This window comes from Stomoxys calcitrans, chromosome 3, assembly GCF_963082655.1.
Source record: "Stomoxys calcitrans chromosome 3, idStoCalc2.1, whole genome shotgun sequence".
NCBI lineage: Eukaryota > Metazoa > Arthropoda > Insecta > Diptera > Muscidae > Stomoxys > Stomoxys calcitrans.
Window position 1 is genome coordinate 67,401,575 of NC_081554.1, and position 23,870 is coordinate 67,425,444.

A 23,870-nucleotide genomic window follows, 5' to 3' on the forward strand; every position below is an offset into this window, starting at 1 on the left:
GACCTCAAGTGTCGTCTCAGGTATCCGTTCGAAAATTTCTTCTCTTCGCTCGAGGTTTCCTATCGCCGCCTGGATTATACAGCCAGTGCTGAGCAGCTCCCATCCTCAATCCATTCTCCCATCGCCTTAAGTCTCATAGCCACAGTGGCTGCCTCACACTTAATCTGTATGTCAATGGGTTGGATATCTAGAATATTCTTCAGTGCCCTAGTGGGCGTGGTCCTCATTGCTTCGCCTATGCCAAGACAACATGTTCTTTGAACCTGTTTTATGGTCCTTATGTTGCATTTTTTCTTCATAGCAGTATACCAAACTTCTGACGCATTAATAAGTAATAGTCTAATCACGCTCCTGTCGAGTCAGATGACTATATATTGGCACCATAACGGGACACATAGGACTACGAGATCACTTATGCAAAATCGGTGCGGCAAGTGATAGCATATGTAGGGCATGTGGGGAAGATAATGAGACGTTGGAGCATTTCCTATATCATTGCCCGGCTTCGCGGCTAACAGACACCGGTACATAGGTGAGGACACGATACCAGATATGAACCCACTTAGGGCAGTGGTATGGAAAACAATTAGGGATTTTTTAAGTAGCACGGAATTCCTGACTTAAAATTTTTTATTTTTAGGTTACTTTTTAGTTTTTCCAGCTCACACCAAGCAGATTACTGGCTTAGGTGTATGTCCATAGTGAGATGGGGCGAATTAACATGTGCACTGTGAAGGATATCATCTCGATGGTTAAAAGGATCTTGAATGCTGGGACAACTCGCTTTAGTCGACATGTCCTAGAACTAAGCCGAGGGGACAACAACGACCAACATAGTAGATCACAGAAAAGGTTGGTCTAAGAAAGTTTTGCAGAAGAGAAGACAAAAGCCAAAAGGACTCCTCAGGACTAGAAGATCTTTGAGGATAAGTTAAGAAAATGCTTTTATGAAAAAGACTCAGGTGCATCGGATAAGAACCTGAAAGCTCTTGATGTAAACTTACCATTAGAAAATTTATTAATAACTTTCTTGCTAACATGCGTACTAGGACAGGCAATGGATCTGTGGTAGTCAGTCAGCCAGTGCCTTAAAGATAATTTTTTTGGATTTGTTAAAAACTCTTCCAAACAAATTTCATTATCTAAAATTATTCTTTTCTTTTTTCAAAGCCCACAAATACACATATACTTTCAAGAATAAGAACTCTATTGTCGAAATGTTTAAATTGCCGCCAAAACAAATACCAACTTAATATAATTTACTCTCCACCAGCTGCCATCATGGGGAAGCCGTTGTGGTAGTGGTTCGTTTGCGTTCATTATTATCTTTGAATATATTTCCTAGACCAAAGTCATTATTTGATCCAAAATCAAAAAAAACTGGCTTTAACGATGGAAAACGTAAAGGATTAATTGGGAAAATGAAGAAATTGTCATCATTTGGCTGAAATTCTTCATCGACCTGTTGTTCACCTTGACGTTGAGGTGTTCCAAAAAATGGTCCCCAGGGTCCCCCAGATCCCAATAATGGTTCATTATCAGCAGCCTTGTCATCTAAACTTTCCAATCCTTCGCCCTGTTCAGATCAGTAGAAAATATCCAACTAAGATTCAAACAAAATATTATTTGAGTTGACTTACTTGGGCAAAGCTTGAGACTGCAAGGGCTATGATACCCAAAGAAATAACAACGAAATACTTCATATCGCTTTTTTCCACATAATGACTTACTTTCGCCATAAGGCTTGTTTATATATCATTTGTTATCATAATTTTTCGAAGCTGGCAATAAATTTATTAGAAAAATGCTAATTAGATGTAAGAATTTATTTACACATCTGTCCAAATGATTCGACCTAATTGCATTACATAAAACTAAAAAATGCATATAGCTAATGATCTCTTCGAATAACAAGTTAAAAAGCTTCGATTCACTTACTTTGTAACAGCCATCAAGAAATGTTAGCTGACATTATTTCATTGATGTTTGTTTCCCTTTCGCGACGAGCTTAATGTTGGGAGATTTTTGCAATGGAAAAGAAAGGACGGGTTCCGTCTTTGGTAAGAAGACTTTTTAATCATATTAGGGGTGGAGGCTTCAAAGGCAATAAATTAGTAAGTCGCACGTATATATCGAATATACCGTGAAATCGTGTCTACTTGCATTTGCCTCAGTTTACATTCAAATAAAACCAACGCACAGGGGAAAACAAAACAAGGGAAAGCTCGTTAGTCAAGTTCAGCAGACGATTTTTAGATCATGTCGTCAAATGGTAGCTTTCTGAAGCCATGGACCGAATTGTAAATCTTGGAAGTCATAACAAGTAAAAAGATGTTAAGTTCGTCCGGGCTGAACTTTGGATACCCACCACCTTGGGTATATATGTAAGCCACCTTTCCTCAAAATCCAGTGAAAATTGTAAACCTAATGTCCCATAGCAGTTATATCGAAATATGTTCCGATTTGGACCAAATACCAATAAGTACAAGTCATTGTTCAATTGTGTATATAATATTAATCTTCCTAGTAGCCATATCTAAAAATAAACCGATCTGAACCATATACGACACGGATGTCGAAAAGCCAAACATATGTCACTATGATAAATTTCAGTGAAATCGGATTATAAATGCGCCTTTTATAGGGTCAAGACTTTAAATCGAGATATCGGTCTACATGACAGCTATATCCAAATCTGGACCGATTTGGGTCAAGGTGCAGAAAAATCTCCGAGAGCCTAACACAACGCACTGTCCCAATTTTTGGCGAAATCGGACAATAAATGCACCTTTTATGGCCCCAAAACCTTAAATCGAGAGATCGGTCTATATGGCAGCTATATCCAAATCTGGACCGATCTGAGCCAAATTGAAGAAGAATGTCGAAAGGCCTAATACAAGTCACTATCCCCAATTTCGGCGACATTAGACAATAAATGCGCTTTTCATACGCCCAAAACCTTAAATCGAGAGATCGGTCTATATGGTAGCTATATCCAAATCTTTACCGATCTGTGCCATATTGCAGAAGTAAGTCAAGGGGCTAAACTTAACTCACTGTCTCAAATTTCAGCAACTTCGGACAATAAATAAGCCTTTTATGGCCCCAAAACCTTAAATCGAGAGATCGGTCTATATGACAGCTATATCCAAATCTAAACCGATCAGCGCCAAATTAAAAAAAGATATGGAAGGGCCTAAGACAACCCATTGTCCCAAATTTCAGCAAAAGCGGATAGTAAATGTGGCTTTTATGGGCCTAAGATCCTAAATCGGAGGATCGGTCTATATGGCAGCTATATTCAAATCTGAACCGATCTGAGCCAAATTGACGAAGGATGTCGAAAAGCCTAACACAACTCACTGTCTCAAATTTCAGCAAAATCAGATAATAGATGTGGCTTTTATGGGCCTAAGACCCTAAATCGGAGGATCGTTCTATATGGCAACTATATTCAAATCTGATCCGATCTGAGCCAAATTGACGAAGGATGTCGAAAAGCCTAACACAACTCACTGTCTCAAATTTCAGCAAAATCAGATAATAGATGTGGCTTTTATGGGCCTAAGACCCTAAATCGGAGGATCGGTCTATATGGCAGCTATATCCAAATCTGAACCGATCTGGGCCAAATTGACGAAGGATGTCGTAGGGCCTAACACAAGTCACTGTCCCAAATTTGGGCGAAATCGGACAATAAATGCGCTTTTTATGGGCCCAAAAACTTAAATCGAGAGATCAGTCTATATGGCAGCTATATCTAAAACTGGACTAACACAACTCACTGTCTCAAATTTCAGCGACATCGGACAATAAATGCGCCTTTTATGGCCCCAAAACCTTAAACCGAGAGATCGGTCTATATGGTATTGCAGAAGTATGTCAAGGGGCTTAACTTAACTCACTGTCCCAAATTTCGGTGACATCGGACAATAAATGCGCCTTTTATGGACCCAAAACCTTAAAGCGAGAGATCGGTCTATATGGCAGCTATATCCAAATCTGGACCGATCTGAGCCAAATTGAAGAAGAATGTCGAAAGGCCGAATACAACTCACTATCCCCAATTTCGACGACATCGGACAATAAATGCGCCTTTTATGGCCCCAAAACTTAAAACAAGAGATCGGTTTATATGGCAACTATATCCAAATCTGGACCGTTCTGGGCGAAATTGGCGAAGGTTGTTGAAGGACCTAACATACCTCACTGTCCCAAATTTCAGCATAATCGGGTAATAAATGTGGCTTTTATGGGCCTAAGACCCTAAATCGGAGGATCGGTCTATATGGCAGTTATATCCAAATCTGGACCGATCTATCTTGCCATTCTGAGAGAAGGCGTTAATCTCCTTCTTCTATATTGTCATAACGACAATTGTCATATATTGGGTTGCCCAAAAAGTAATTGCGGATTTTTTAAAAGAAAGTAAATGCATTTTTAATAGAACTTAGAATGAACTTTAATCAAATATACTTTTTTATACCCTCCACCATAAGATGGGGGATATACTAATTTTGTCATTGTGTTTGTAACTACTCGAAATATTCGTCTGAGACCCCATAAAGTATATATTCTTGATCGTCGTGACATTTTATGTCGATCTAGTCATGTCTGTCCGTCTGTCTGTCAAAAGCACGCTAACTTTCGAAGGAGTAAAGCTAGCCGCTTGAAATTTTGCAGAAATACTTCTTATTAGTGTAGGTCAGTTGGTATTGTAAATGGGCCATATCGGTCCATGTTTTGATACAGCTGTCATATAAACCGATCTTGGGTCTTGACTTCTTGAGCCTCTAGAGGGCGCAATTCTTTTCTGATTTGAATGAATTGGCACGACGTGTTGTGTTATGATATCCAACAACTGTGCCAAGAATGGTTCAAATCGGTCCATAACCTGATATAGCTGTCATATAAACCGATCTTGGGTCTTGACTTCTTGAGCCTCTAGAGTGTGCAACTCTTGTCCGATTGGAATGAACGTGTTTTGTTATAATATCCAACAACTGTGCCAAGTATGGTTCAAATCGGTTCATAACCTGATATAGCTGCCATATAAACCGATCTTGGGTCTTGACTTCTAGAGCCCCTAGAATGCGCAATTCTTATCCGATTGGAATGAAATTTCGCACGACGTGTTTTGTCATGATATCCAAGAACTGTGCCAAGAATGGTTCAAATCGGTTCATAACCTGATATAGCTGTCATATAAACCGATCTTGGGTCTTGACTTCTTGAGCCTCTAGAGGGCGCAATTCTTGTCCGATTGGAATGAACGTGTTTTGTTATAATATCCAACAACTGTGCCAAGTATGGTTCAAATCGGTTCATAACCTGATATAGCTGCCATATAAACCGATCTTGGGTCTTGACTTCTAGAGCCTCTAGAATGCGCAATTCTTATCCGATTGGAATGAAATTTCGCACGACGTGTTTTGTCATGATATCCAAGAACTGTGCCAAGAATGGTTCAAATCGGTTCATAACCTGATATAGCTGTCATATAAACCGATCTTGGGTCTTGACTTCTTGAGCCTCTAGAGGGCGCAATTCTTGTCCGATTTGAATGAAATTTGACACGACGTGTTTTGTTATGATATCCAACAACTGTGCCAAGTATGGTTTAAATCGGTTCATAACCTGATATAGCTGTCATATAAACCGATCTGGGATCTTGACTTCTTGAGCCTGTAGAGGTCGCAATTATTATCCGATTTGCCTGAAATTTTGTACGACGGATTTTCTCATGACCATCAACATACGTGTTTATTATGGTCTGAATCGGTGTATAGCCCGATACAGCTCCCATATAAATCGATCTCTCTATTTTATTTCTTGAGACCCCAAAAGGCGCAATTCTTATTCGAATTGGCTGACAAACCGGATCATATCTTGATATCGCTCTAATAGCAGAGCAAATCCTTTCTTATATCCTGTTTTGCCGGGAAAAGAACTCGACAAATGCGATCCATGGTGGAGGGTATATAAGATTCGGCCCGGCCGAACTTAGCACGCTTTTACTTGTTTACACTTTTTTTCTAAAGCAAGCTAAAAGAAGAAAGAATGCAATTACAGAGTCAAAAGCTGTGAAAAAATTTGTCAATGCCGACTATATGAAAAATCTGCAATTACTTTTTGGGCAACCCAATATATCTTCTCGGACAGCCAGGCAACCATAAGTCGTTGGCTAACGTATTTCTGAATTCAAAAACCGTCCTCGATCTCTCAACGAGATGACTGAACAGTTCAATATTCATCGGTTCTGGGTGCCAGACCACAGAGATATTCCAGGGAATTGTAAAGCGAGACTAAGTGGATAGTTCTTCATTCCAGGGAAACTGAAATCTGTGGGTATGCCTCTAGCGACATGTAAGCTACGTTTTTAGGACCAGGCCCGAAGAACAACGAATGATAGATGGTCCCAAAGAGCGGACTGTGAGCATTCCAAAACTATGTGGCCTAATCTAAACTTGCAGATGTCAACCGCTTTGCTGCCAACTGGCTAGAACAGACGTCTCAGTCATTGTGTTCGTCATGACAGGTCACTGTCTAATCGGAAAACATGCTGACAGACTGAAGGTTGTCTGTAGCGTCTTTTGCCCAAGCTGTTAGGACATCAAGGAAGAAGAGACTATAAAACATCTGCTGTGTGTGTGTCCAGCACTGGCAGTCAGAAGGAGTTCCACTTTAGATTATCATTTCTTTGAGAACTTGTCTGATTTAGCGGATGTGAACTTTCGCAAGTTATTGGGCTTTTTAAAGCGATCTGGATGGTTCAATGTAAGGAACTAGAAGGCATCTTCCTTCTCCTATTCCTGTGGTATCGCAATGGACGAGAACTTCCAAGTGGGTCTGATGGCAAACTGCCACTTAAACCTAACCTAACCTAGATGTAGCTTCAACTTTGCATTTACGAGTAAAGGGTAGGTGTTGAGCGGGCGGTGCCGAATGAATAATACCCTTTCCTTACTGAATTTTGAATTTAGTAGTATATCCTTAAACTTTATCATTTCATGTATAGGAAGTTCTGTTATTGCATCAGCTACAGGTTACTTTTAGTTTAACCTCCATCTTTCAATATTCAATTCCTCTATGTAACTTTGAAGTTTCTTCCCTTTAGCGGATACCACAAGTTTTTCTTATAGTTATTGCTTACGTCGTTACACCTGATTGGCCAGCAACTTCACTCTGTACTGAGTGAAGGAGATGGTAAAGTACAAATCAATAAATGATGACAAAAACAACATGCAAACATTTCAATTTCGAATGTCCCCTAGGCATTTTTTTCAACATTCTTATGCATGTACATGGTCATACCTCGTTCGTGGCATCCATGTCACCATTTAAAACAGGAAACTGTTGTTATTTTAACACAGACAATACCTACACTGACATGATAACACAAAACTAGTCGTGGCCAACGATGTCAGTCCCCCATGCTAATCCCAATGACTTTACCTTGATCGCATTCATATTAAAAGCCATTTCAATTCAGTTGACAGTTGAGTCAGTGAGTGAGTGATGCATGCCACTTAAGTGTTTGGTCCAATTCACTGACCATTAAAAGCCTTCAAGCCATTGTGACATGGACATGCTTCAGCATTGGCCACTGTCGTGTTTGTTAAAATCTCCCATTTTATCCACTTCATCAAATGTATGCTGATGTTTTAGTGCATTTTTTTTTAGTTATTCTCGAGAATTTGTGCAATTGAGCGGAAATGTAGCGACAATTTTTAACATCATTCAATTTGCCTGAAAACGAATGATGTGAAAAAAATTTGCATGCCGTTTACGGGAGAATGTGTATATGTAAGCGGATTAAAGCAGCAGAGGGCGCCCTGGTAGCCGAGTTGGTAGCGTGCTTGGATTACCAGTACAGGAGTCGTGGGTTCCGTTCCCTCCAGAAGCCTTGGTCTGTAGCTACTGTGGTATCACAAAAGACTTTTAATTGTCTAGTTGAGTCTGTAAAGGACTGCCACTCTTACCTAACCTAACCTATAGCAGCGATCTTAAAGTAAAAGAGAGAAAACCTGATTATCTTATTAAACTTTTGTGTTCTTGACAGTGTATTCTTCAAATGCGGAAAATCATTCCATTAATGACGAAGGTTTACTAAAGAGTTCGAAATCCATCTCCTTTGCAGTACCTTTTGGCAATAGGTAAAGTCATAATGTCCCATCGGCATCCCTCGTATAACTCAAAACGTGTGGGGGTATCAAAATACCGACTCTGCTTATGTCTGACTATAATCCTTTGTTTATGGTTTGATACCATTTGCATATGTGGCGTATAAGTAACACAAAATGAAAAGAAAAATCATTATACGCACTGGGTGACCTCATACAAGGGCCCAAACGGAAGAATAAAGCGAAGTTTAAAACAAGTAAAAGGCGTTAAGTTCGGCCGGGCCGAACTTTGGATACCCACCACCTCGGGTGTATATGTCAACCACCTTTCGTCAAAATCCGGCGACAAATCCATCCTTATGCCTCATAGCAGCTATATCGAAATAGGTTCCGATGTGGACCAAACACTAATAAGCACAAGTCATTGTTCAGTTGTGTTTAACAAAATATTGATCTTTTTAGTAGCTGTATCTAAAAATAAAGCGATCTGAACCATATACGACACGGATGTCGAAAAGCCTAATATAAGTCACTGTGTCAAATTTCAGTGAAATCGGATTATAAATGCGCCTTTTATGGGGCCAAGACTTTAAATCGAGAGATCGGTCTATATGGCAGCTATATCCGAATCTGGACCGATCTGAGCCAAGTTGCAGAAAAATGGCGAAGAGCCTAATGCAACTTGTCGATAAATGTGCCTTTTATGGCCCCAAAACCTTAAATCGAGAGATCAGTCTATATGGCAACTACATCCAAATCTGGACTGATCTGAGCCAAATTGACGTACAATGTCGAAGAGCCTAACACAACTCACTGTCCCAAATTTCGGCGACACTGGACAATAAATGCGCCTTTTATGGCCCCAAAACCTTAAATCGAGAGATCAGTCTATATGGCAGCTATATCCAAATCTGGACCGATCTGAGCCAAATTCAAGAAGGATGTCTAAGGGCCTAACACTGTCCCAAATTTCGGCGACATCGGACAATAAATGCGCTTTTTATCGGCCAAAAACCTTAAATCGAGAGATCGGATCCAAATTGCAGAAATCGGGAGATCGGTCTATATGGCAGCTATATCCAAATCTGAACCGATCTGGGCCAAATTGAAGAAGAATGTCGATGAGCTTAACACAACTCACTGTCCCAAATTTCGGCGACATCGGACAATAAATGCGCCTTTTATGGGCCCAAGACCTTAAATCGAGAGTTCGGTCTATATGGCAGATATATCCAAATCAGAACCGATCTGGTCCAAATTGAAGAAGGATGTCGACGGGCCTAACGCAACTCACTGTCACACATTTTGGCGAAATCGGATAATAAATACGCCTTTTATGGACGCAAGTGCTTAAATCGAGAGATCGGTCTATATGGCAGCCATATCCATATCTGGACCGATCTAGGCCAAATTGCATCAGTGTGCCGAGGGCCTTAACATAACTCGCTGTCCCAAATTTCGGCGACATCGGACAATAAATGCGCCTTTTATGGGCCCAAAACCCTAAATCGATAGATCGGTCTATATGACAATTATATCCAAATCTGAACCGATCTTAGCTAAATTGAAGAAGGATGTCGAAGGGCCTAACACAATTCACTGCCCCATATTTTGGCAAAATCGGATAATAAATGGGCCTTTTATAGACGCAAGTCCTTAAATCGAGAGATCGGTCTATATGGCAGCTATATCCAAATCTGGACCGATCTAAGCCAAATTGCATAAATATGCCGAGGGCCTTAACATAACCCACTGTCCCAAATTTCGGCGACATCGGATAATAAATGCGCCTTTTATGGGCTCAAAACCATAAATCGAGAGATCGGTCTATACGGCAGCTATATCCAAATCTGGACCGATCTGGGCCAAACTGAAGAAGGATGTCGAAGGGCCTAGCACAACTCACTGTACCCAATTTCAGCAAAATCGGATAATAAATGTGACTTTTATGGGCCTAAGACCCTAAATCGACGGATCGGTCTATATGGGGGCTATATCAAGATATAGTCCAATATAGTCCATCTTCGAACGTAGCAGTTCAGTTCAAAATCTCTATTTTTAAAGACTGTAGCGTGATTTCAACAGACAGACGGACGCACGGATTGACATGGCTTAGATTTTTACGCTGATCAAGAATATATATACAATACTTTATGGGGTCGGAAATAGATATTTCGACCACCTTCGGTGGTGGGTATAAAAAGGCATGTAGCGCCTCTAAACTGCACAGGAGAAGCCTCGTTTCTCCTCGTCGAAATCACGATAGCGGTCGAATGCGTAGAGCCGCTTGAAATTTTTGCAAAGATATATCCTATTGATGTAGGTCATTGGGGATAGCAAATGGATCATATCGGTTCAGATTTAGATATAGCTCCCATATAAACCGATTTGACTTCTTGAGCCTTTACAAGCCGCAATTTTTGTCCGATTTTGCGGAAATTTTGCATGTAGTGTTCGTGTTTGACTTTCAACAACTGTGCCTGATACGGTTCAAATCGGTCTATAACCTGAAATAGCAGCCATATAAACCGATCTTCAGATTTGTCTTTTTCATCCCTTACAAGCCGCAATTTTTGTCCGATTTGGCGGAATTTTCTATGTGGTGTTCTGTTATGACTACCAACGACTGTGTCAAATACTGTCCATATCGGCCTATATCCTGATATAGCTGTCATATAAACCGATCTTCCGATTTGACTTCTTGAGACCTTACAAGACCCAATTTTTGTCCGATGAGCTTTCCCCTATCCACTACCTGGGGAGGCGTCCGATGGAAGAAGTAGCATGGAAACTTAGCACGAAAGATGTAAGCGAAGAAAATCTTCGACAAAGTCTTAAGACAAGAAGACACCCGGCACGGGATAGCTGTAAGCACCACATAGGCTGGAACATTGAGGTCCGATCTGTGTGATGTTCATTGCGTCCACAGGTTACGGATAGTGGAATGCTCCATACGAAGTAGCTGCAATGGCAGTTGCGAACAATCCGCGGTATCGAGCGGAGGTCTCAGTGAGAGTCCGGGTGGCACCGGCTCTTGCACAAATACTGGGTGCCTATGATGTTCGATATGACAAGGCGAGTTATTTGCGCCTTTAAATAACCAATGGCCACCTTGGCCAGCGGAGGTCTCAGTGAGAGTCTGGGTGGCACCGGCTCTTGCACAAATACTGGGTGCATATGATGCTCGATATGACTAGGCGAGTTATTTGCGTCTTTAAATAACCAATGGCCACCTTGTTCCGGAGGCGATCGGTCGTTTGGACCGGAACGAGCTCGCGCACACAGGAGCTTGACGAGGATCGCCACCTTCACATGAAAATGTGGCTACAACAACAATAAAAACACAAACCCGGTACGGGCTAACTATGAGCATAACACAGGCCAGAATTTTAAGGTCCGATCTGTGTGGTGTTCATAGCTAGAGAAGATTAGCCGTGAGCTACAGCTTACAGAAAGTGGAAGTCTACAGGTTGCGTATAGTGGAATCCTCTATACGCAGTAGCTACAATTACAGCCGCGGACAATCGAGCGGAGAGTCTCAATGAGAGGCCGGGCGTAGCCGGCTCTTGCTTAAATACTGCGAGCCTATGTCGCTCGACACGACAAGGCAAGTTGTTGAATCCTTTAAATAGGCAATGGTCAACATATTTCAGCGGCGATCGGTCATATGGACCGAAAAGGGATTGCTCACTTATAAAGCTTAACGAGGATCACTATCTCCATATGCGAATATGACTTCAGCAACAACAACAAGGCAAGGCAACCCTTCCATACAAAATAACTCCCATTGATTTCAAAATTTTCTCAGTGCATAAGTAATTTCAATAAAAATGCTTCAGTTGTTTAACTTAAAAGCCAATCAATATGTCAATAGATGCATTTGCTAATTTAACAAGAACATTTATATATCGTCTTGTTCATCAACAGTTTTAATTATAATTTAAAACTTCAAAATGAACACTTAAGATGTGTCGTAAACATTATCAAAGTGGCCAAGACCACCACTATTGACAGCCGGGACGACAGTTTCCCAAGTAATATCCTTATTTCAATACAAACATGCTATCACTGACTGCATCTTGAAGTTGTTGTTGTGCTGTCATCATGATAAGGGCGGGCTAGAATTTCATTTAACATAAAATCCTATTTAAATTTGTCGGAGACCAACACTCAATGGAGCAACAGTTGCCCTTAAGCACTCGGAAAATTTCTCTGTTCAGTTCTTAATTGATTTTTCAAATGAAAATGTCAATTACATACAGATAATCGATATAAACGCCAACATAAACATCCTCATTATGAAATTTCAGACATGGCATGAATCGAGAACTTCAGTGGAAAGATTTAAGAAACGAATTTCATTTTATGGTGGTAAATATTTAACTGCCTTGGAAGTAAATGACAAATTGTCTGTTTTATAAACCTAAAAATCGTCTAAGAGGCCATGACTAGAACTAAAGTCGCTAATTAAGAAAATTAATTGGATGGGAAAAGTAGTTGAAACTTATCAAAGTTTCAAATTAAATGACCGTTAGTGTCGCCTGACCAAAAATAACCAGCCATTCGCCATGTGAATCTTCCTTCAATAGTTATATTGCCTACTTGCCTTTCTTAAAGGGTCATTAAGATAGCGTAACAGCTAAGGTCTATGGCATAATGAATCCATTAATACTCCCTCATTTAAGTGCTTTCTCGAGAGGGTAGCCCTGGTCCGCACCAACTTTAGTGCCTACCATATGAATGTGCTTACCAGTAACCATACACTTTAACAAACAATCATCCGAATGGAGAATTTGATCATGTTCTCTATCGGAATCATGCCACCCTTTGGAGTATTCAAGGAGACCTCTTAGAGACGCATTTGCAAGGTGCCCTTAATTACAGACGAATTAGCCTCTCTCCTAAATGGAACCTATGCTTCTAAGAAACCTGATCTGAAAACAGCAAGTGCTCGATCATTGTATCCTTATTTGGATACGAGGGCTGCTATATATATTTCTGGCCTAGTAATGAAAATTCACATTTTTATCATCAAACTGATGTTATTGTTTTTTAAAGCAATTTTGTAAACGTTCAAAACACATTTCTACTCCAATTGGGACACCTCTAAAACATGTTTATCGAATGGTTCAACAGAATCTTCTGTGATATAATATAGGGTTCACGATCTGGGCCACGGGAATATTTCTTATGGGGATGAAACTTTTTTGAGGTTTTTTTTACATAAAAGTTAACTGCAAAAGTTCGACGTCTGGGGATTCGATGGTATCATGTTGGCTCTGTCTGGACTCTTATCACGACAAATGTGTAGAATTATCCGTCCGAACTGCTGATAATCTAAGAGAAAATAAAGGTCTACGTTGGTGCTGTATTAAATGTCGTGCGTACGATGCTGAATTTTATTCCTTTTTCAAAACTACACGTATAGAGTTTAATAAAATATCCCTGGAACTCAACTCTGTCTTGGAAAAGTTCAATAAATACAAACAAGTATTTGATAACTCATCCCGTTTGGATCAGTTCCTTCAATCTCCTTCTGATTCTTTACGCAAAAGAAAGAAGCCATCCGATATTACTGTCCGTACTGCAGCAAACGATGAAACAAATGTCATATCTGTTCCGAAAATCAATCTTCCGGATACTTTCTCTACAAGTGTATCCTCGTCAAAACCTACCGATGCAAACAAATTAACAGCGGAAGTTATTCCATCCGGAACTAATCAATTTTATTCCCCTCTAACTTCGCCGAAATCTCCAAATGCTCCGAATACTCCGGCTAGTCCCAATTTACGTGTTGTCGTACCGAAGAAAACTATATTTGCTGCCCGTTTTGCGGCTGAAACTTCTGAGAACGATATAATTTCATATATTAATAGTAAAATTGGCTCTAATCATGAGATAAGGGTCTTTAAATTTAAATATGCAGAAAAAAGAAGTAAAATTTCATTTAAAATAATTGTTCCTGATGATATTTTTGAAACAATTGTAAACCCATCTTTTTGGCCTCCTAAAGCTGTAATTCACGAATATGTTTATAGGGATATTCCAAGAACTGATGTAGTTTATTTGCCAAACAATGATTCAAAAAACTAATTGCAACACCCTCCGTTAAAGACATTAGTCTTGTATATCAAAATGTTAGAGGCTTAAATTCTAAGTTATCTTCCTTATTTATTAATAGTTTTGAATTTAATTACGATATAATTGCTTTCACCGAAACATGGCTTCAAGATAATGTATATGATAGGGAAATTTTATGTCAACAGTATCAAATTTTTAGACGTGATCGCAATGAGACTTCCAAAACTAGAGGTGGCGGGGTTCTTATAGCTGTAGCTTCTCGATTTACGGCAGAAGAAATTCCTCTTTCATTGTCTACTGGTACTGAAATAGTCGCTGTTAAAGTGTTTCTTAAGAACTTAACACTTTTTGTAACATGTTCGTATGTACCACCTAGTTCGAGCGTTGATATTTATACCAACCACACGTCGTCTATTTTAAGTGCATTTGAGTCAGCAAAACCAAACGATATTTTAATTGTTCTCGGAGACTTTAATTTACCAAGTATTAATTGGACTTTTAGTCAAGATAGTAATGATCTTTTGCCTACTGCAATCAGTGAGAGTACTAACCAATGTATTGGTCCATTATTTGGTTCCGGCTTGTCACAAATTAATAATATTCACAACGTTTTTGGTAAACTTCTTGACCTTGTATTCGTAAGTCAACCTCACGACATTTTTGTTTGTCCATGGGATCCTTTAGTCCACCCTGAGGATAGATATCATCCCACCATAAAAATTCAAGTTCCCTTATTGTTATGCTCTAGTGACTCTGCTAATTCTTATTTAGAGGAGACAAGATATTGTTTCTCCAAAACAAACTATAATCAGATGAATTCATTTTTAAGATCGATTGATTGGTCTGTACTTAAATCACTAAACTCACTGGATGAGATGATTGAAATGTTTTATTCTATTTTGAAAGATGGATTGTCTATAGCTGTTCCGAAGATGATTAAATGTGGGAATACTGGTCCTCCGTGGAATTCGGCTGCTTTATCTGAATTAAAGAATAGAAAGAATAAGCATTATAAAAAGTTTAAAAAAAGTGGTTCTTCTTTGGACTTTGTAAATTATTCAGTCACAAGATCGGAATACACCATCTTAAATAGAAGACTGTATCAGGGCTATATATCGAGAATGAAGAATGAATTGGTATCCAACCCGAAATCTTTTTATGGATTCATAAAGTCTAAGCGTCGATCTAATGATTGTCCAAAGAGCTTACATTTTGGATCTGATGTTGCAGATGATGATACTGGAATTTCCAATATATTTGCATCATTTTTTAAAACTACCTACTCTGATAATGTATATGATTCCACTTTCCAATATCCCTACTATATTGAGGAATTCTCAACCGTTACTATTCCATTATTGGATATTACAACGGTGTTGGCCAATTTAAAGAGTCTAAAGGACACAACGGTCCCAGGTCCCGATGGAATCCCTTCATGCATTCTTAAATACTGTGCAGAGAATTTTGCTCTTCCTCTCTCTATAATGTTCAATAAGTCCCTGGATACTGGCTATTTACCACCAATATGGAAAGAATCGTTTATTGTACCTTTATTTAAATCGGGTAGTAGAATTGATGCATCGAACTATAGAGGAATCGCTAAACTGAATACAATTCCTAAATTATTTGAAAAAATTGTGACTGAGATATTATCCTTTCAGGTCTCATCTGTTTTTTGTAAATTTCAACATGGCTTCCGGAAGCATCGGTCTACAGTGACGAATCTTTTAGAGTTAACTACGATTGTAAATGAAGGATTTAGAAGACGATATCAAACTGACTGTATTTATACAGACTTTAGTAAGGCTTTTGATAAGGTCAATCACGAATTACTGTTGTTGAAGTTGCATCTTATGGGTTTCTCCAATGCGTTATTGAAGTGGATAAGATCATATCTAATGGGCAGAGCTCAGATGGTGAAAGTAGGAAATGCTATTTCTGACAAGATAATTGTGACATCCGGTGTTCCTCAAGGAAGTCATCTTGGACCGGTCTTATTTACATTGTTTATAAATGACCTGCCCAGCGTGATACATCGATCAAAGGTTCTAATGTATGCAGATGATGTTAAAATTTTCTACTCTTTTAATGAGGAAGCAAACCAGTGTATACTGCAATCCGATCTTAATGAGTTTTATAAATGGTGCAATGCTAACTTGCTAGAACTAAACACTTTAAAATGTAAACATATGTCTTTCTTTCGGCTGAGAAGAATTGATACGAGTTACTATTTGAATGATTGTATGGTGGAGTATGTGGACTCTATTCATGATTTGGGGATTCTGTTGGACCACAGGTTGGATTTTAGAAAACATATTTCCTTAATTACGAACAAAGCTTATAGAAGTTTGGGATTTATCAAGCGTTGGAGTAAAGAATTTTCAGATCCCTTAGTAACGAAACAATTATATATTTCTTTTGTACGTTCTACTTTGGAATATGGGTCCATTATATGGGATCCAGCCTATTCCATTCATTCGAATGCGATTGAGTCAGTTCAGAAACAATTTCTTTTATTTTGCCTTAAGGGGCGTGGCTGGGACCCTCGGGCTCTACCATCGTACGAATACAGATTAAACTTAATAAAATTACCAACATTAAAAAGCCGACGAATAATGCTGAATGTTACTTTCCTTATCAATATAATGCAAGGCAAAATAATCTCCGATTTTATTTTGAATAGAATTTACATAAATGTTCCCTTAAGGCCATCCCGAAACTATCAGCTATTTCAAATAAATTATTTCACATCAAACTATGCAAACAACGACCCTTTACGCCGCCTCTTTGTTGAATTTAATAAATTTTATAGCCTCATCGATCTCTCTGAAAAACGTGATTCTGTTAAAAGAAAATTAATACTTCACTTAAACACATAGTTTTATTTATTTTGAATCTAAAATATGTATATATTCGTAAATATTTAGCATATAATTTAGTCTGTAAGGATTATAATCTATAGACTTAAGAAAAAAAAAAAAAAAAAAAAAACAAAAAAAAAAAAAAAAAAAAAAAAAAATAACCTTCCTAGATACTCGAATATCAGAGAAAGGTGGACAGATTTAAGCGAAATTTTGATTGTACACTCTTAATAACCCAAAAATTAAAATCTGATCTTTGAATTTGAGGTCACTGAAAGGGGCACATATACCGATCGGTACTATATGGGCTTAAATCAAATGCATATGAGGTTATAGTATAACTTTGATACTAAATCTGTAAGACAAGTATCAAAGAGGGTCTCTCACGCCAAAAGTAACCCATATATGTGGCTTAAAAAACGTATGCCCTGAAAACCTAAACCCCATTTGGGGGTATACTCTACTGACCCCGTACTTTCGTTGCTATTTGGAATTTCCATGCCCCTGATATGCCGTTTTACAGTGATCATATCTACACATTGTGAAATGGTCCTAAAATATATACAGGGTGATATTTTAAAAGCTATAGGAAAGTTTTTCAAAAAAAAAAGGTAAAAAGGCATATATATGTAAACCACCTTTCGTCAAAATCCAGTGAAGATGCATACCTTATGCCCCAAAACAGATATGTTTTAATTTGGGCCAAATACTTTGAAGTAAAAGTCATTGTTCAATTGTGTATAACAAAATATTGGTCTTTTAGTAGCTATGTCTAAAAATAAACCGATCTGAACCATATACGACACAGATGTCGAAAAGCCTAACATAAGTCACTGTGCCAAATTTCAGTGAAATCGGATTATAAATGCGCCTTTGATGGGCCCAAACCTTAAATAGGGAGATCGGTCTATATGGCAGCTACATCCAAATTTGGACCGATCTAGGCCAAATTGAAAAAGAATGTCGAAGATCATAACACAACTCACTGTCGATGAGCCTTACACCGCTTCCTGTCCCAAATTTCGGCGACATCGGACGATAAATGCGCCTTTTATGGCCCCAAAACTTTAAATCGAGAGATCGGTCTATATGGCAGCTTTATCCAAATCTAGACCGATCTAAGCCAAATTGAAAAAGAGTGACGAAAGGCCTAACACAACTCACTGTCCCAAATTTCGGCGACAATGGACAATAAACGCCTTTTATGGCCCCAAAACCTTAAATCGAGAGATCGGTCTATATGGCAGCTATATCCAAATCTGGACCGATCTAGGCCAAATTGAAGAAGAATGTCGAGGATCATAACACAACTCACTGTCCCGAATTTCGGCGACATTAGGTCTTTTGTGGGCCCAAAACCTTTTATAGACCCAAAACCTAAAATCGAGGGATCGCTCTATATGGCAGCTATATCCAAATCTGGACCGACCTGAGCCAAATTGAAGAAGAATGACGAAGGGCCTAACACAACTCAGTGTACCAATTTAAGACCTTAAATGGAGAGATCGGTCTATATGGCAGCTATATGCAAATCTGGACTGATCGAGGCCAAATTGAAGAAGAATGTCGAAGGACCTAACACAACTTATTGTCCAAAATTTTGGCGACATCGAACAATAAATGCGCCTTTTAAGGCCCCAAAACCTTAAATCGAGAGTTCTGTCTTTATGGAAGCTATATCCAAATCTGAACCGATCTGGGCCAAATTGAAGAAGGTTGTCGACTAGCCTAACACAACTCACTGTCTCAAATTTCAGCCAAATTGGATAATAAATGTGGCTTTTATGGGCCTAATACCCTAAATCGGCGGATCGGTATATATGGGGGCTATATCAAGATGTAGTGCGATATAGCCCATATTCGAAATTAAACTGCTTATGGATAAAAAAACATCTGTGCAAAGTTTCAGCTCAATATCTCCATCTTTAAAGACTGTAGCGTGATTTCAACAGGCAGACGGATAGACGGTCAGACGGACGGACAGACAGACGGACGGACAGACAGACATACAGACGGACAGACAGACAGACAGACAGACAGACGGACAGACGGACAGACAGACGGACAGACAAACAGACGGACGGACGGACGGACAGACAGACGGACAGACAGACGGACAGACAGACAGACAGATAGACAGCCGGACAGACGGACAGACAGACAGACAGACGGACAGACAGATGGACAGACAGACGGACGGACAGACGGACAGACAGATGGACAGACAGACGGACGGACAGTCATACGTACGGACATGGCTAGATCATCTTAGATTTTTACGCTGATCAAGAATATATATACTTTATAGGGTCGGAAATGGAAATTTCGATGTGCTGCAAACGGAATGACAAAATGAATATACCCCCATCCTTCGTTGATGGGTAAAAAAAACACTTAAAATTCAGAAAAGTGCATGAAATCTTTTTTTGAATCGATAGTCCAATTTTGGCATAACCTTTCCAACATTTCGGCCAGTATTTCACGAATAAATGCTTCAATGTTGTCTTCCAATGTGTCAATTGAAGCGGGCTTGTCTGTGCAGCCATAAGCATTGAAATAGCCCCAACAAAAATCTAAAGGCGTTAAATCACACGATGTGGGCGGCAGATTGACCGGTCCCGAACGTGAAATAAAATGTTCACCGAACTCGTCTCTCAACAAGTCCACTGTTAAGCATGCTGTGTGACATGTGGCACCGTCTTGTTGAAACCACATGTCATGCATTTTGGGCAAAGTTGGATATCATCTCACGGTAGCGCTGATCACAGTTAAGTTACGATTCGGATCATCTTTGAAGAAGTACGGTCCAATGATGCCACCAGCACATAAACCGCACCAAACTGTGACGTTTTCTGGATGCATTGGTAGCTTTTGCAATGCTTCTGACTGATCTTCACTCCAAAATCGAAAATTCTGCTTATTTACGTACCCATTGAGCCAAAAATGACCTTTGTCGCTAAAAAAGTGGATCATCGGCCAACTTTCCAAGAGCCCATTCACCAAAAATTCTGCGTTGCGGTTGGTCGTTTGGCTTCAATTCTTGCACCAGCTGTATTTTGAAATCCTTCCTCAAAATTGATACTTGATGGTCATCATTAACCCTAGCCGATACAGCTGCGATAACGTAAGCGTGCTGGTGGTTTGAAGTCCAACAATTTAAATTTGGTGAGAAATTTGGTCACAATAGCCCGAATATCCGCTTCAGTGGTTCGATTAAATTCACCGTAAAATGGAAGTAGCGCGCGATGAACTTTCTTAACAGAGCACACATTTCGATAATAAAATTCAAAAATTTGCAAGCGTTGTTCGTTTGTAAGACGATTCACGGTTAAATTAAAGACCAAACTGAAGATGTTTTCAGCAGGTAAACAAAACACGAAACGTACCTGAGCTGTTTCAACTAAAAAATCAACCTTTAAAACCAATGGAACCAAAGATTTTCTTCAGCCTGAATATATGCATCAGTTATTCGAATTATATTTCCTATGATGACTAATGGAAATTGACACTTAGGAATAAACCATTGTCGCCAGAATATATGTGCGATAACTTTATTTATACCAAACCTTAATTTTTATACCCACCAACATAGGATGGGGGTATACTAATATCGTCATTCCGTTTGTAACACCTAGAAATATTCGTCTAAGACCCCATAAAGAATATATATTCTTGATAGTCTCCAAATCCTTAGTCGATCTAGCAATGTCCGTCCGTCTATCGCAATCACGATAGCAGTCGAACGCGTAAAGCTAGTAAGGCTTTTAGGTCTGTAGGCCTTTGGTGTCGCATAACTTGCCTTGCCGGGCTTGGGTATAAATACCACCCTTGCCTGCTGCCAGGATTTCGGAATATATTCAAGTGCCAGGCACGCTTTGAAAATATTGGCCTGGTGGGTTGCCAGCTAGTCGGCCTCCTTTAGACACGCCGGAAATATTCCATCAGGTCCGGGTGACTTAAATGGTTTGAAGCTCCTCAAAGTCCTTTACCATAAATTCCCTGATTATAAATCTTCGATCAGCATCACTATTATTAGATTCCGGTGACTCCGTGAGTCCCGTTGTATCCTGGGGAAAATGGGTTTTCATCAAAAGCCTCAACATGTCCTCCGTTGTCTCTGCTCTCACTCCCATGTCGTCTACTAAAGTTTTAGTTTGGACATGGGTTTTTGAGAGAAAATTTTTTATCTTGGCGACGTCATTAACGCTATCGACCTGTTCGCAGAAAAGCTTCCAGGAGGCACGTTTTGCCGCTCTGGTAATCTTATTGTATTCCTTGAGCCGTTTGTAATACACATCCCAATAAATTTTATCTTTTTTACGATGTGCACAGAGCACATCGAAAAAAAGCTAAAAAGGAGGCCACCGTAGCACAGAGGTTAGCATGTCCGCCTTTGACGCTGATCGCCTGAGTTCGAATCCTGGCGAGAACATCATGAAATTTTTCGGCGGTGGTTATCCCCTCCTAATGCTGGCGACATTTGGGAGGTACTGTACCATTTGGTATGGCAGAGGTATCACACAGCGGCATGCCGTTCAGACTCGGCTATAAAACGGAGGCCCATTATCATTGACCTTAAAACTTGAATCGGACTGCACTCATTGATATGTGAGAAGTTTGCCCCTGTTCCTTAATGGAATGTTCATGGGCAAATTTGCATTTGCTCTATTAAAAAGGAGGAGGACACCGCAGCGCAGAGTTTAGAATGTCTGCCTATGACGCTGAACGCCTGGGTACGAATCCTGGCTAGACCATCAGAAAAAATTTTCATCGGTGATTTTCCCCTCCTAATGCTGACAACATTTGTGAGGTACGATGCCATGTAACATTTCTCTCGAAAGAGATGTCGCACTGCGGCACACCGTTCGGACTCGGCTATAAAAAGGAGGCCCACTATCATTGAGCTTAAAACTTGAATCGGACTGCACTCGTTGATATGTGAGAAGTTTGACCCAGCTCCTTAGTGGAATGTTCATGGGCAAAATTTGCATTTGCTCTGTTCAAAGTCTGCGGACCTCTTTCCCAATAATGCGAATCTCTCTGGTTATCCAGGGTTTTTCTTGACTGATTTCCTTTCCCAAAGAGAACAACTATCTTCGAAAGACCCTACCAGTGCAGTCGTAATCCTGTTGACATTTTCGTCAATGTCTTCTAAGCTTGGACAATCTAAATTATCTTGTCCAAGTCTTCTTCTGAGTAGTCTTCCGAATTTTGTCCAGTTGGTTTTCAACTTATTCCGGAAGCTTATCGGATTCGGCACTGGCCGTGCTATTCTAAACCTAATGTAGCGATGGTCAGAGAAAGAGTGTTCCATGGACACCCTCCAATGCTGAACCTCATCGATTAGATTTTCCGAACATATCGTCACATCCATGGACACCCTCCAATGCTGAACCTCATCGATTAGATAATACCTCCTCCCTAATCCTATTAACAAAGATAGGGGTGTAAATGAGTTGGTCAAGTACGAAGTGTCATATATCATGCATTTTTATACCCACCACCGTAGAATAGGGGGTATATTCATTTAGTCATTCCCTTTGCAACACATCAAAATATCAATTTCCGACCCTACAAAGTATATATATTTCGGATCGTCGTAAAATTCAAGACTATTTAACGATGTCCGTGTGTCTGTCCGTTTATCTGTCTGTCCGCGCGTCTGTTGTAATCACTCTAGAGCCTTCAAAAATTGAAATATTGAGCTGAAATTTGGCACAGATAAGTTTTTTTGATGCACGCTGGTTAAGTCTTGAACGGGCCAAATCGAACCTTATTTGGATGTAGCTGCTATATAGACCGATCTGCCGATAAAGGGTCTAATGCCCATAAAAACTATTTTTCTTCCGATTTTGCTGAAATTTGAAACAGTGAGTAGTTTAAGTCTTCCCGACAACTGACCCAAATATGATTCAGATCGGACTATATTTAGATATAGCTACCATATAGACCGATCTCCCGATAAAGGGTCTGAAGACTATAAAAGCTTTCTTTATTACCCAATTTCGCTGAAATTTGAAACAGTGGGTTATTTTAGGCCTCCCAACATCTGACCTAAATATGGAGTAGATCGGTCCATATTTAGATATATCTGCCATATAGACCGATCTCCCGACAAAGGGTCTGAAGGCCATAAAAGTATTAAATATTACCCGATTTCGCTAAAATTTAAAACAATGGGTTATTTTAAGCTTCCCGATATCTGAGCTAAATATGGATCAGATCGGGCTTTATTTGGATATAGCTGCCATATAGACCGATCTCCCGATAAAGCGTCTGAAGACCATAAAAGCTTTAATTTTTATCCAATTTCGCTGAAATTTGGAATAGTGTGCAGTTTTAAGCCTCCAATCATCCGACCTAAATATGGTACAGATCGAACTATATTTAGATATAGCTGTCATATAGACCGGTCTCCCGTTAAAGGGTCTGAAGGCCATAAAAGGTTTAATTTTTATCCGATTTCGCCGAAATTTAGAATAATGCGCAGTTTTAAGCCTCCAAACATCCGACCCAAATATGGTACAGATCAGACTATATTTAGATATAGCTGCCATATAGACCGAACTGCCGATAAGGGGTCTGAAGCCAATAAAATCTTTATTTATAACCCGATTTCGCTGAAATTTGAAACAGTGATTATGTTAAGACCTCACACCATCTGACCTAAATATGGTTCTGATCGGACTATATTAAGATATAGCTGCCATATAAACCGATCTGCCGATAAGGGGTCTGAAGCCAATAAAATCTTTATATATAACCCGATTTTGCTGAAATTTGAAACAGTGAACTTTTCTGAGCT

General features: G+C 39.5%; 1 protein-coding gene across 1 annotated transcript; it reads right to left on the reverse strand.

The window, feature by feature from the left end:
* Positions 1–1,189: 1,189 nt before the first annotated feature.
* Positions 1,190–1,738, reverse strand: LOC106086203 (uncharacterized). Its single transcript, XM_013250771.2, has 2 exons — positions 1,641–1,738; positions 1,190–1,576 (listed from the first exon to the last, which is right to left on the reverse strand). The coding sequence occupies exons 1-2, from the start codon at positions 1,701–1,703 to the stop codon at positions 1,280–1,282; spliced, it is 360 nt and encodes a 119-aa protein (XP_013106225.2). The 5' UTR covers positions 1,704–1,738; the 3' UTR covers positions 1,190–1,279.
* Positions 1,739–23,870: the final 22,132 nt, after the last annotated feature.